The sequence below is a fragment of the Babylonia areolata genome, chromosome 9 (genome assembly GCF_041734735.1).
Source record: "Babylonia areolata isolate BAREFJ2019XMU chromosome 9, ASM4173473v1, whole genome shotgun sequence".
Classification (NCBI taxonomy): Eukaryota; Metazoa; Mollusca; class Gastropoda; order Neogastropoda; family Buccinidae; genus Babylonia; species Babylonia areolata.
This window is the reverse complement of record NC_134884.1, coordinates 11,636,551-11,650,999: the sequence shown is the minus strand read 5'-3', so window position 1 is coordinate 11,650,999 and position 14,449 is coordinate 11,636,551. Positions and strand designations below refer to the sequence as shown.

General features: G+C 41.4%; 1 protein-coding gene across 1 annotated transcript in view; it reads left to right on the top strand.

Moving 5' to 3' along the window:
• LOC143286056 (protein VAC14 homolog) overlaps window positions 1–13,530 on the top strand; it is a 193,488-nt gene extending 179,958 nt beyond the window's left edge. The window contains exons 15-16 of the mRNA XM_076593599.1: window positions 2,638–2,800; window positions 10,229–13,530. Of these exons, the coding sequence (XP_076449714.1) occupies window positions 2,638–2,800; window positions 10,229–10,373 (308 nt within the window). The 3' untranslated portion in view covers window positions 10,374–13,530. The remainder of the gene's footprint in view (window positions 1–2,637; window positions 2,801–10,228) is intronic.
• Window positions 13,531–14,449: the final 919 nt, after the last annotated feature.

The window sequence follows — 14,449 nt, the reverse complement described above, 5'->3', positions numbered from 1 at the left end:
CTTACCCAGGGATAAACAACATGACAATGTAAAGACACTCCTTTCTGATTATTGATAAATCAAAGAAAAATAAACAATTATGTCCACAGTTCCCCTGCAGGGATGAATCACATGAAAGTCCAATCCAGGGAGTCACAACCAATAGTCTCCTTCTACCTCCCTGCCACAGTTTCCAAATCACAACATTAATAATTTCATTTGTTTCTTTTCATGACTTGTTGCTTCCAAACATCTCTTGGTGGGTGATACATCAAACAAACACTTCATCCAATAACAGGTGCTGAGGATCCTAAAACATCCTCAGAACCTAACTTTAGTTAAATAGAACAATTAGGAAAAGTAGTACTCACATAGCTTTCATCTTGCGTTGCCATTCTTACTTTACTGAACCAGTGTCAGAGACATAAATGATGAAAAAAATCTGAAATTTATAAAATCAAGAAGAAACGATCTCTACAAATTTCTCATTACCAATCTCGAAACCACTGAACTCACCACTACTTCAAATCAGCGCCCTTCAAGCTCCACAGTCCAAACATCAAGACTGAGACTCACATTCTCTCTCAGAATGGCAAGTGTTCCGCAACACTCTCAGACCCCAAGGTCTATTATTTTTCACCAGGTCACTCCTGTGACCAATTCAACTGTGTGCCCAGAGCAGAGTGACAAATATTTTGGTGCACTTCACAACACATCAACTTGTGAACACATATTCACCTCAGCGCCTAAAAACACATGCACCACTAGCCTTTCTCCACAAATCGAGTTCAAATGAATTCAGTAACACAGCCACACCATACAGGAAATCTTCCCTTTACAAAAAGCAACATTATGACAACCAAACTTGGTATCATGATGGTATGCAAAAAGAGCATTGGAAACTTTGTCCAGCAAAGATGGTGGTCCCAGTCAGTGGATTTATACAACTTTGCAGGTTGTGCAGATGATTATATATATGGTAATATCTATCTTGCCTGATGATTGGTTTGAACTTGAAGTTGATGACTACGACAGTAACAATCCAAGATCCAGTAATGATCCAAGATTTGTCCAGACCATCTATCCAATCAGACCACAATTTTGAGCAGGTGACAACTGACAGTAAGGGTGGAGTGCTTTCGCATAATTTGAGAAGGGGGGGGGGGGGGGGGGGGGAGAGTGGAGTGGTGTAAGACATTGGGTTGAAAACCAGAGAGAGAGTGTGGGAAAGGGTCATGGCCATGACTTCAGTGAACTGTCTTTCACAGTGTTCAACTAGCAGGAACTGGACAACAGCCAATAATCCATGATTTTCATGAAAACCAGGGCTGGCAGGCAATCGGCAGGAATCTTGTGTTTTTACTTTTTCACACTTTTTGTCACTGGCCAGTTGACAGACTCTTTTGTAGAGCAAACAAACCAAATGCACAACAGACACTTTATTGGCTCAGTTGCAGCCAGGAAGGAGTCAGTATCATTTAAGAACTTACTCCTCTAAATGGGGAATGCTCTTTGGTGTAAACAAAACAAAACAAACTAACTTGACTGCTCAATTTCTGAGAACATGATTTACTTTTATCTTGACAGAACTCTTGTCTGTCATTGTTTGGACAGTTATTCACTTACACGTTTTCAAGCGTTGTGATTGTTAACATGAACATATGACCTGTTTTATTTTCTTCTACAGGTATATCCAGTTGTATTTTGTTTGGTTTTTTGTTGTTGTTTTTTTATATGTCATTTTAAAAGATACATTACCTCAGAATCCTCAAAATTCCCTGACAAGGGGGGAGCACTTTTTAAAAAAAGATTTAATATATTTTATTGATTTTTTTCTTACAAAATTCCCTGGCACTGAATGGGTTAAGTCTGCCAAGCACCACACTCTACCCACTGAGGCTGTGACAATCAGAAGTGAAAAAACAATTGAATGTCACTCTGCTTGTTTGTTATGCACTGGGGAGAAACCCATTGTCATATGGTATCCTCCTACTGTCATTTGCTCCTCTTCTGAAATGAAGTGATTGATATCAGAAAAAATAAATAGATCAGAAGAAAGGAGGGCACTGAATATTGTATTGTCTTGTTTTGCATTGTGTTGAGTCACTTTTTGTCATAGATTTCTCAGTGTGAAATTTGGTCTGCTCTCCATGGGCACAGTGTGTCACCACAGTGCACATGCACATATATTTTTTTTATTTTTCTCTCTGCAAGTCTGTATGTTTTACAGAAAAAATCAATAGATTTTTGCTTGTAATTCCTTTATTCCTTTGTTCGTTATAAATGTCATATTTGTATTTGGATTCCCTTCAGAAGGGGCTGTGGCCTCTCATGAATAAACAGTTTTGTTTCATTTCGTTTCTCTCTTCTTGTCATCCTTCAGATAAAAGTAGAGTCAAATCTATCCAGCCAAAGTATTATTTAGATGCATGTAATTTTAGAGTTAGTGTCCTCAAGCAATTAGTAACAAGAACACTTTAATTTCCTTTTGTATGTAGAGGGTACACAGATGAGGCAATGTACTGAGACTTTTCATCATTTCTATTCATTTGTCAATTTGTAAAAAAAAAAAAAAAAAAAAAAAAAAAAAAAAAAAATTCTGTCAAAAGTGAAATTAACCAAATAAGTAAAACTTATTGTTGGTTTGGTGTTACACAGATTTAAGGCTGCAGCTTCTGGATGCTGAGAATAATGCAGATCTGATCAAGAGTTTGTATGGATTGTTGATGCTGCTCCCTCAATCAGAGGCCTTCAAGCTTCTGCGTTATCGCCTGGAATGTATACCCCATTTCAACTTCAGCTCCTCTCTCAGTGTGACAGGGTATGTATGGAGTATGCTTTTTGTTTGTACTGTCTTTATTAGATTCAGATTGAATGATTATTTGAATCAATATGAGACGGTTCAGTTGTTTTTCATGTTCAAACAAATATTTGATTTGAGCCTTCTTTTGTAGCGAGGGCAACGTCTCCTTTACCGCTGAAATAAAAGAATAATCGAGATATGATCAGACACACAAAAAACATGATTTAAACGGTGTTATGATGTCCACTACAATCACATCTATTTATCGCACGAAGAAGAAAATAACAATATTGCTTTGAATATTAAATTTTGGCAAATGGCATGAGATGTACCTCAGCAGTGGGGATTAGTCTGCTTGCTTCTGAACTGAAAATGCATGGTTCGATCCTGCTCTGCCTTTTTTTTCTTTTTTCCCCTAAAGCTTTTTTTAATTTTTTTTTTTAATTAATATATCATATTCAATACAGAACACTTTTTCATCTTTTTTTTTCTTCTCCTCATGATTCCTTTACTGGATAAAGCACGAAACACAAGTGAGTCTTGAAGGCTTTGCCTCTTGTCTTAAAAGTGGTTTTGTGTTCTTCATCCATAGTGATTACATTTTTAATTCTGTAAAAACACAACTTGGTGTCAAAAGTGGGATCTTTTCTCTCAACTTCTCTTCAAATGGTGCTTGTGCTTGGTGTTATCTTTTCCAGAAGAGATGGTACCTGTGCTGTTTTTATTTTGATATACTGCAGGGTTTACATTGTGTAAATCAGTGGGTTCCAGAGGTCATTGTGGAGAAACAAACATGTTGGACAAAGATGATCAAAACCAACCGGTACTGTTAGGCCAGGCGTTAAGTGCCAACATACCCATGCTGAGCAGCTAGATAAGCATTCTCAGAATTTAGAAACTGGATGGAGGAAGTTCACAAGACAGTCAGACAATTACAAAGTCATGTCATGTCTCAATACCAAATCTGGTGGTGTGTCCATCGAGATCGGTGATGACCATCGTTGTCATCCAGATGGGGGATGGGGGGAGGATGGTGGTGGGGTGGGGGGAAGGATGCTCATGAATCTATCTGTGAGTGCGCAGATGGCTGAATAGTCCAATCTGCGCACGAAATGTTCGCTGACAGTTGGGGCAGACAAAGACAGGCATATCATTGTCAGGGAGTTTGTTTGCCCGTGACTTTCTGGCCTGCCTCTTCTCAACAGCTGCAGCAGTCCTGTTGGCCTCGCACAACCTGGCGCCTTTGTGCACATCAGCGCGCCATTTGTCACGGTCCACTGCAGATTCCTCCCAGGAGTCAGGGTTGATATCAAACGCTTTCAGAGAGACTTTCAGAGTATCTCTGAAGCGTTTCTTCTGACCTCCGTGTGATCTCTTCCCTTGTTGCAGCTCGCCATAGAAGAGCCTTTTGGGCAGCCGATGGTCTGGCATGCGCGCCACGTGTCCAGCCCAGCGAAGCTGGGACTGCATCAGGATGGTGAAGATGCTGGGAAGGGTGGCTTTTGCGAGCACCTCTGTGTCTGGGGTCTTGTCTTGCCACTTGATGTTCAGTAGCTTCCTGAGGCATGTTGTGTGGAAGTGGTTCAGCTTCTTGGCATGTCGTTGGTACACTGTCCAAGTTTCGCAGGCGTACAGTAGTGTGGGGAGAACTACTGCTCTGTAGACCTTTAGCTTGGTCTCAAGACTAATGCCTCTTCTGTTCCAGACATTTGCATTGAGTCTACCAAAAGTTGCGCTTGCTCTTGCAATCCTGACGTTCTCTTCATCGTCGATGGTCGCATTTCGTGACAGTGTGCTGCCAAGGTATGTGAACCGCTCCACCGCACTGAGTCTCTGACCGTTGACTGTGATGTTGGGCTCAATGTAGGGCTTCCCTGGGGCTGGCTGATGGAGAACTTCAGTTTTCCTCGTGCTGATGGTAAGGCCGAAGTTCCTGCTGGCAGTGGCAAACTTGTCGACGCTGAGTTGCATGTCAGCTTCAGATCCAGTGTTGAGGGCACAATCATCAGCAAACAAAAAGTCTCTGATGATGTCTGTCATGACCTTCGTTTTTGCTTGAAGCCTTCTGAGGTTAAACAGCTTGCCATCTGTTCGGTACTTTAGGCCGATTCCAACATCGCCATCTCTGAAGGCATCAGCAAGCATTGCAGAGAACATGAAGCTGAACAGCGTTGGAGCCAGGACGCAGCCTTGCTTGACACCATTTGTGACAGCAAAAGGAGCAGATGTTTCACCATTGTCCTGGACTCGAGCCTGCATGCCTTCATGGAATTGGCTGACCAAGGAAATAAATTTCCGAGGGCATCCGTACTTGGCCATGATCTTCCACAGTCCCTCTCTACTCACGGTGTCGAAGGCCTTAGTGAGGTCGACATAGGTGGAGAACAGATCAGCATTTTGCTCCTGACATTTCTCCTGCAGCTGCCTTGCAGCAAACACCATGTCGGTGGTTCCGCGCTCTTTCCGGAATCCACATTGGCTCTCAGGCAAATGACCTTGGTCAAGGTGTGCTGTGAGGCGGTTAAGTAGGATCCTAGCAAGTATCTTGCCTGCGATGGAGAGCAAGGAAATGCCCCGATGGTTATCACAGGCTTGCCGGTTCCCCTTTCGCTTGTACAAGTGAATGATAGATGCATCTTTGAAATCCTGGGGGATCGTCTCTTCTTTCCACATGAGTGAGTACAGCTGATGGAGCTTCTCAGTCAGCACAGTGCCTCCATCCTTGTAGACCTCTGCTGGTATGGAGTCTGAGCCAGGTGCTTTGCCACTGGATAGCAGACGGATTGCTTTCTGGGTCTCAAGAAGTGTTGGCGGATCGTCCAGTGCTTCGTTGGTGGGGACTTGTGGGAGACGGTCTATGGCTTCATCATTTATGGAGGAAGGGCGATTTAAGACACTGTTGAAGTGCTCAGCCCATCGTTCGAGAATGTTCTCCTTCTCGGTGATCAAGGTATTCCCATCTGCACTGAGGAGGGGGGATGACCCTGAGGATGTGGGGCCGTAGACTTCTTTTAAGGCATCATAGAACCTCTTCATATCGTGCCTGTCAGCATATCCCTGGATCTCATCAGCTTTGTCACTCAGCCACTTATCCTGCATCTGGCGTAACTTTTGCTGAACAGTCCTGCGGATGGCATTGTATGCATCCTTTTTTGATGTGGACTTTGGGTTGCTCAGGTGGGCTTGATGCAGACGGCGTTTCTCATCCAGAAGCTGCTTGATTTCATCACAGTTTTCATCAAACCAGTCTTTGTGCTTTCTGGTCATGGGTCCCAGGGTCTCTGAAGCTGTACTATAGATCAGCTCACGCAGGGTCCTCCAGTCAGACTCCACATTCTGGTTGTCCAGAGAGGCGGATTCCAGACGATCTTCCAGCAGCTCCACAAAGGACTGTTTGATGGTGATGCTTTTCAGCTTAGCGATGTTGAGCCGTTTTGGAGCCTTCTGGCCTTGGGGGCGTCTCTTGGGTTGGATTCGAATATTCAGCTTCGAGACTACAAGGCGATGGTCTGTCCAACACTCGGCGCCACACATGGTCTTTGTTACACGTACATCTTGCCTATCCCTTTTCCTGACGATGACATAATCGATGAGATGCCAATGCTTTGAGCGAGGGTGCATCCATGACGTCCTGTTACGGGTAGGGAGGCAGAAAACTGTGTTGGTTATCAGCAGTTCGTGCTCTGCACAGGTCTGAAGCAAAAGCAATCCATTTGGGTTGCAGTGGCCCACACCGTGCTTTCCAATCACTCCATCCCAGGAGATGTAGTCAGAGCCAACTCTAGCATTGAAGTCCCCAAGAATGATGAGCTTGTCTGCTTTAGGGATAGCAGCAATGACAGAGTGAAGGTCCTCGTAGAACTTCGCCTTCACTTCATCCGGGTTGGTCATGGTTGGGGCGTAGGCACTGACAATGGTGAGGTGCTTCTGGCCAGATGCCAGTGGGAGTTTCATGGTCATAAGCCTATCGTTGACTCCCTTTGGGATTCCAGCTAGCTTGCTGACAAGTGCTGTTTTTACTGCAAAACCAACGCCAGCCTCACGTCGCTCTTCGCTTCCTCGTCCACTCCAGAAGAAGGTGTAACCAGATCCCCGTTCACAGAGCTCGCCTTCGCCTGCAAGCCGAGTCTCACTCAAGGCTGCGATGTCGATGTTGTATCTGGCGAGTTCGGATGCAACTAGTGCTGTTCTCCTTTGGGGTCTGTCCACGTTATCTCTGTCCAGGAGAGTCCTTATGTTCCAAGCACCAATGGTGAGAGGAACGATCCTTGTTTTTTTCTTTTCTTTCTCTTTGTTTCGACCGCTGATGTAGGGTCCCCACCAGCCACGGTATGCTGGCCAGGGTGATATGGAGCAGGCAATTTTTAGGGCACCTTTTCTAGCCCCTTCCTCATGCCAGGGAGGTGAGCAGTGCATTCCTAAAGAGGGCTGCTCAGACGCTCAGACGGCTGCCGAGCTCCATCGCTGCTCCTGTCGACGAAGAACGACCCTATGGCCTGAGCCGCCTGCGTGCAGGTCTGCGGCTGCGACTGCCAGTGTACCCACACCTGTCGTTTCGTCGCTCGCCTGTCGCCACAGGACTTGGGGGTGATGAAATGATGAAGGATGAAAGGTCATTTTGGATGACTGATGACTTGCGCGATGAGTTTGTTTAAAGTGAAGAGGAGTTGCGCAACGTCGACCTCACTCTCTTGTCCGGGTCCACCAATTTCCAGTGGCAAGACTAAGTCGAGATGACTGGAGGATGAGCACGGATGCAGTGGATGACCAAGATATCCTTTCGGTGTCTCATCTTGCTCTCTGCACTCCACAGTGCGTTGCTGTAACCACCTTCCTCTCCGTTGAACCGATAGGTTTCTTCCGCAGATTCTGCCGGATCCAGACTTCGCATGCATGGGTAGACACACCCCGGGGGCCAACTGCGTGTGGCATGCACACAGCACAGTGGAGCTAGATGGCCGTCGGTGGCTCTCCTGAGCCGACGCCCTTTTATGGATCTCCATAAGGGTGTCTAGCCACCCGCCTCACCAGTCCCAGAAGGGAGCGGTGGAAGTGCCGGTTTAGTCGTCGGCAACCCGACCCTGAACAGGTTGTACTGGATTACAGGTTACCAGTAGCAGATCTAATGACCTGACCTGACATACAAATCTAGGCAGTATAGGGATGCAGTATTGTTAACCTGCATTGGCGAAGATTGTTTTGAGGCAAAATGAGGGTCTTCCTTTCACTGAAGGATGAATTATGAGAGGGGGGGGGGGGGGGGGGAGAGATGGAGAGGGGGGACATGTGAGAATTGTGCTCCAGCTTGTTGGCTTGTTGTGTAAATTATAGCAGTTCTAGTGCCTAGATTTCAGAAAGCATTGACACTGATGCTGATGGATGATGTGTGAATGTAGATGTGTTTTCTGTTGTGTCAGGTCAGTGGATGTAATACAATTAGCATTTTTCTTAATTTCTATATTTTAAGGAGGAAACAACATATCGACACTGCTGAAGCCCGTCCACATCTTTTCACTCCGTTCTGTGTGTGCTGCACATATTTTTTGTAGGCAGCTTTACAGTATGACAGCACCTCAAGTTGCTGAACCACTCATGTGAGTAAGGATCAACTCAGTACTGTATAGAGTCTTGGTTTGTGATTAGCCTTTCTATTGTTTTGCAGTGCATGTGCTCTCAGTCAGTGGAACAAGCTATATTTGAACACAGGCACCTGCACATGTTAACTTCATATTGTATAAATAGTATTTAAAAAAGAAAAGAAAAAAAGAAAGAGAACACTCATGAACAAATTTTTTCAGCATTTTGAGCATTTTGATTATTTTTCCCCTGTGCCCTGTGAAAAAATGGTCTCCCCCCTGTAGTCCATCACACATCATCAGTATGGAGTGCAGAGGAATTGAGACAGCTGTGGATGTTTTCTGTCACTCTCCAGTCCACCATCAGGCTGATGAACTGGCACAATACAGGCCAGTAAAGATATCAAAAGCATCAATGAAGATCGATAGTCAGACATGTCTTTTCTATTTGCAGACATGTCCATGCGATATAGGAAGTCTGCAGGTTCCAACAGTCACCGACTATGTCATGAATGAAAATTCTCTAACTGAAGCTGCAGCCTTTTGTATTAGAAATACAGACAAAAGGCTCTCCCGTCAATTATTTAAAATTTATAATGAAGTCTGGGACTTCCTCAACCCCTGATTGGAGATTGTTTCATGTTTGCTCTTTTCTTGACGCCATTTCTTCTATCTTCTTTTACAATCACCAGGTCCACTTTAACAGATACACTAAACAAATGTAAATGTGAATCATGATATCCAAAACTGTCCACTAATCAATCATCAACAGCAAGCACACACACTGTAAAATTATTGCCCCAGTATAATCACATTCTTGAAATATCTGCTGTTTGAGGATAGGAGTGTTGGACAAAATCTAGTTACATTTGTAAACATCAGGTTGGCCCCACAATTACCTTCAATATGCTAAATCATGTAGCTTTGTGTGAAAAACAATAGTAAAATCACCACAGAACACTCTAAATACATTCAAAACATATCTGCTTTATTCCTGTGAGTGTTAGTGGGGAGGTGGTAGGTGCTCAGTGGGTAAACTTCATTTTCCTTAGTAATGTCGCTTATTTGCATGATATACACAATATATTTTGAATTACAATTCTTCAAATCAGTATTTGTTGTATTCTGAAGCAGGGGAACATGACATATGTAAATGTTAGCCACAAAAGCCACATGATTTTGCGACTTAAAGGTGATTCCTGGCAAAACAGCATTTTGGGGGTAGGAGAAACAACTTGACCAGTGTGACTTCCCAAAGGATCAAATGTTCATCTCAATGCATTGAAATGATGCTTAGAAGACCCCTGCAGGCCCCTGTATAAATATAATTTTGAAAACAGTGATACTGAAGTGGGAGTTAGTGGGGGAGGTAACCCCCTCGGTTTTGTGGACTACTTCAGCTTGCTTGATCAACTTTTGTATGGTTTCCAGTGAGCATGGTCCTGGGTGATGATATGCCACTCATCTACATCAATGGCAGCTGAGATCAGATATATTTTTTTGTAATGTCTCTGTAACAGATGCATAGACCTCAATCACCTGACGCACTTTATTGAGTTGGTTGTAGAGGGATACATCCCTTCCCCATCTACTTACATAGCCAACCAGTCTGAGATGCCAGTGGCAGAGGCCAGACATCGTAATAGTGCCCTCTGCATTTGCTCTCAAATGTCTTGCCATGCTGAACACAGGATGCATCAGAGGCAACACAAGTTTAATGAGCTTCTCCTTTTGGCTCCATACTTTACAATGTTACAAGGATATAACTCTAACAGTGTGCTCTCAGTATTCAAGATAGGCCATATTTATCACTGGACATTGTCTGTGCTGAATTAAAATCTATCATTTCCCTTCAATCAATTGTGTGCAGGAACTCCAAAAGAACAAGAGCAGAAGATCGCCCAATGGTAGCCAAGATCCAGTTCAAAGAGCTGTTACAACACTTCTTGACTGTGCAAGCCCAGCATCGAGAAGCCAAGCGCAAAAACCTGGCCCTAGCATATCGCAGCATTTGAGAACTGGGATATCTGAACGGTTATAGTATTTTTTTTTTTTTTTTTTAATATATATATTATGATCAGGTCAGTTGCATGCTTTCATTATATAGCAGTGGTGAACATATTTGAAATGAGCAGCACTAAACTATTAGCAAATCACTGGGATCACTTGAAAAAGTGCAGTGGAAATAAAAAATGTTACATTTATTGACTTTTATATATCAATTAAGATTTGCATTGTTCCTTGAAAATATTTTATTTTAATGGGCTTGATGCCAGGATGAAGGGATGTATAGGTTGACATTTGTACTCGTATATTTGTTTATGAACTTACATGTGATTTGTCCATAATCCAGTCCAGGACTGCATCTGCTATTAATTTCAACCAAGGTGTCACCAATTCTCCAGTGATTTGCAGTTTCTGTTGTCTTTGTGTGTCTGACATTTTTCCCCCAGAAGTCACATCATTTTCTGCATTTAGATTATACGTCATTGTGTTTTTGAATGACTAGAACCTTTGATGCTTTGTATTCAATACATTGCATGAAATGAAAAGAATCAAACAAAATGTCTTGAGAATTTTTAAATACATATTACCAGGTAAATAGATTTATTGCAAGTGTTGAAAATATACCTTCAGTTGTCCTACACTCAAACATGACAGGAGTATCTTTATTATAGCTAGGATAAATGGATTGTGTAATCATTCTGTTTTTCCTAGTAACTTATATTTTTCTTTCTGTTTTTTCTTTCTTTTTTCTAAGCATCAGTGAATAAATATTTTTCATTATTTTATGTTATTTTGTACCCGGTTTTACTCAAAAGGAGCAAAGGACATATCCTTTACTTATTAAGTCCTAAGAAATAAAAACAACACTGCACATTTGCCTTGTAATTACACATACTCTACCATCGCTGACCAGAGCAGTAGGCGCGACCCAGCCTTGCCCATGGACAAAACATTCACCCTTAATCACACATACTTTGCTATGACTGACCAGTGCATGAAGCAAAAGCAGTCATTCTGTTTCACTGCACACTAGACAATGCATTTGCCTTTTAACCCTTTTGCTGCCTGGGAAATAAGATTTAAGTGCCAGGGTTTTTTCACAAATAATGGGTATATATTTTCAAAAAATTATGTGCGCTTTGTTATTGGAGAGAGACCCATGAAAGTATATGTTTACTGAATAGTAAATGAATAAATAATACAAAACACATGTTTTTCCATAGACAAATAATTGTTTTGAAATCAGTGTTTAGTTTTTTTTGTCAGATTTTCACCTTATTGATTACAAACATCTGTCTGGTCATTTGCAAAGTAATATCATTTTCTGGACAAATGGATAATAACTGTTCATAGAAGTTATACTAGAACAACCACAATAAAAAATTGAAAAAGAGACATATACACAACTCATTGTGACTACTTTAAGTGATAACATAGATGTGATTGTCCTGTCCTTTCAGTCAAATCATTTTTTTTTTTTTTTTTAAATTATCGTGCTCAAAGGTAAAATCATACCCAAGAACTGTTTCATTTCAAACACATTTGTATCTGTCTATGCTGATAGTCTGGAGTACTTTTGTCTGCCTGCCTGGATTTACCTTATCTGTTGGATTGCTGCTGTGCATATGAATTGGTTTCCTCAACAATTTTTTTTATTTAGATTATCATCTACAAAAAGAGAACAAGAGAGGCAAGGCCTTCAAGACTCACTTGTAATACACTTAATTTTTATTTTTATTTTTTAATCTAATCGTTAAAATGTGTTCTGTATTTGTTATTTTATAAAGCTTCGGGTTAAAAAAAAAAAGAAGTACTTACGGCAGATTCGAACCCCACGTTTTCGGGTGAGAAGAAACTGTCTTACCCATTACACTATCGTGGCTCCTTAACTGACATTCTAAAATTTTTAATTTAAACATGCTTTTTTTAAGGGTGATAAATTGATTGCGATATTCACAGTGAGAACGCTGTTTAAATCATATTATTCTGGTGTATCTTGGGCTTTCAAAAAATCTTTAAGGGCAATTAAAAATTCTTTTTAAGTCTGCGGTAAAGGCCACGTGGCTATCGCGGCAATCACACTGCAACATTTAGCCGTTTTCTCTGGATCTAGATAGATGTACAAGTTTACTTGCACCCGCTGGGAATGTAGTACGACACGGTCGATTAAATTTCTCTTTTATGTTCATTCTAGTTTTATAGTTTTAAAGTTGATATGAAAATTTAGTATTTTGTTAAACTTATAACATGTAGAGCCAAGTACAAGTACTCCCTAAACGTCATATGAAGTGAAAAGGGCTTCATTTTGAGAAAAGTCAAGATTAGAAATTTTTAGTTTCATCAAGGGTATTAACTCTCATGGTTTAATATTTTTAACTGTGAATTCCAACTGATTTTGTTGATATTTTTATGGCAGTTTGGAGCATAATCCAGTAAGTGATGAGGCATTCACAAATCTTTCTCATTGATAAATATTTAATGGTCTCCTTCTCCAACTTTCCATCACATGTTATTGTGTATTGTTGATTGAATATAGGACTGAACGAGCAGATCAACAACTTGAACAAAATGGCGTCCTTCGTTCGTGAGGAATATGAGCACACGTTTTGAATATGTGTAAATATGTGTACGCAATTGATTTTTGCCCATGCCCTTCAGGGCTCAGCCAATAGATCTATAAAGTTTACTCGTAGTATTGATTTTAGTATTTTCTGAAAAAGACCACTTGGGTGAATGAACATAGTGAAAGCCCTGTACACTGAGAGTAAAAACACACAAGCTTTTTATGTATTGAGTATAATTTCAAAATGTAATGTTTAAGATGAGAAAGATCAGTTCACAGCAAATTAACCCCCCCTTGCATTTATTACAGATTAATTTCCCTTTTTTACAATCTGCACCAAAGACATGCAAAATTAATATAACTTCCATGCTTAGCAAAAGAAGTTCCTGTTTGAACAAAAAATGATAAAAATGACTGCTCTTGGTGTTGTGTCAGAACATCAGATCAAAGTGCCAAGTTTAGAGAATAAAAAATAAAAAACAAACAAAAAAACAAAACAAACAAAAACCCCAGTAAATTCAGTTTGCATATAATTTGGCTTCTTTTTTTATTTTTTTTATTTTTTTGTGCCCATCCCAGAGGTGCAATATTGTTTTAAACAAGATGACTGGAAAGAACTGAATTTTTCCTATTTTTATTCCAACTTTGGTGTCAACTGACAAAGTATTTGCAGAGAAAATGGCAATGTTAAAGTTTACCACACACACACACACACACACAGAAAACCGAACACTGGGTTAAAACATAGACTCACTTTGTTTACACAAGTGAGTCAAAAATTCATTACAGTCTGTGTTGTGCGCTTCTTTTTTCAGTCCACTGTCACCAGTGAAGTCGGCAATAACTGGCTGAATGTTGTTTGTTGGCTCCACATTGATCCCCTCAAACACAATAAGGACATGCCCCCTCAATCTCCCTCCCCTTCCCCTTTCTGACCAGGTACACTTTGTCCAGTTTCCCTCAGTCCCCTCACCTTACTTCCATCTCTACACCTCCCTTGCGTTGGCTCAGTGCCAAGAACGTCGCTCCCACTGTGTACTGCTGTGATTTCAGTCGTGTCACTGTCAGTCATTTGGTCCGAGTCTGCTCTGTCTGTACAATGCAACTCAGTGTTCATCAGTCTTACCAGTCTTTTCATTCCTCCCTGTATTTTCTATCGAATTGTCCAGTAAAAGTTCATTACTGTCTTCTTCTTCAAGTTGACGCTTCAATTCTTCCTGAACATCAGCTAAAGAAAGCAATGTTGGTCGTTTTAGTGCATCTCGGATGCACATCTTGAGCTGGGTGTCACCATTTTTTCTGAGCATGCCATGAGTGAGTAAAAACACAACCAGTAACCTAACCAAATCGTTCAAATAAAGAACTACCTCAAATGAAGGACTACCGTAGATGGGGTTTCTAGCTATCAGTATAATCTAGAAAGATTCCCCAAGCTATAGTCAGCGAACTAGATACAAACCAGAGAAAAGTCAGAATATTTTAGTGACAAGTTATCTGGTCATAGTGGCAGAGAAGCGTACA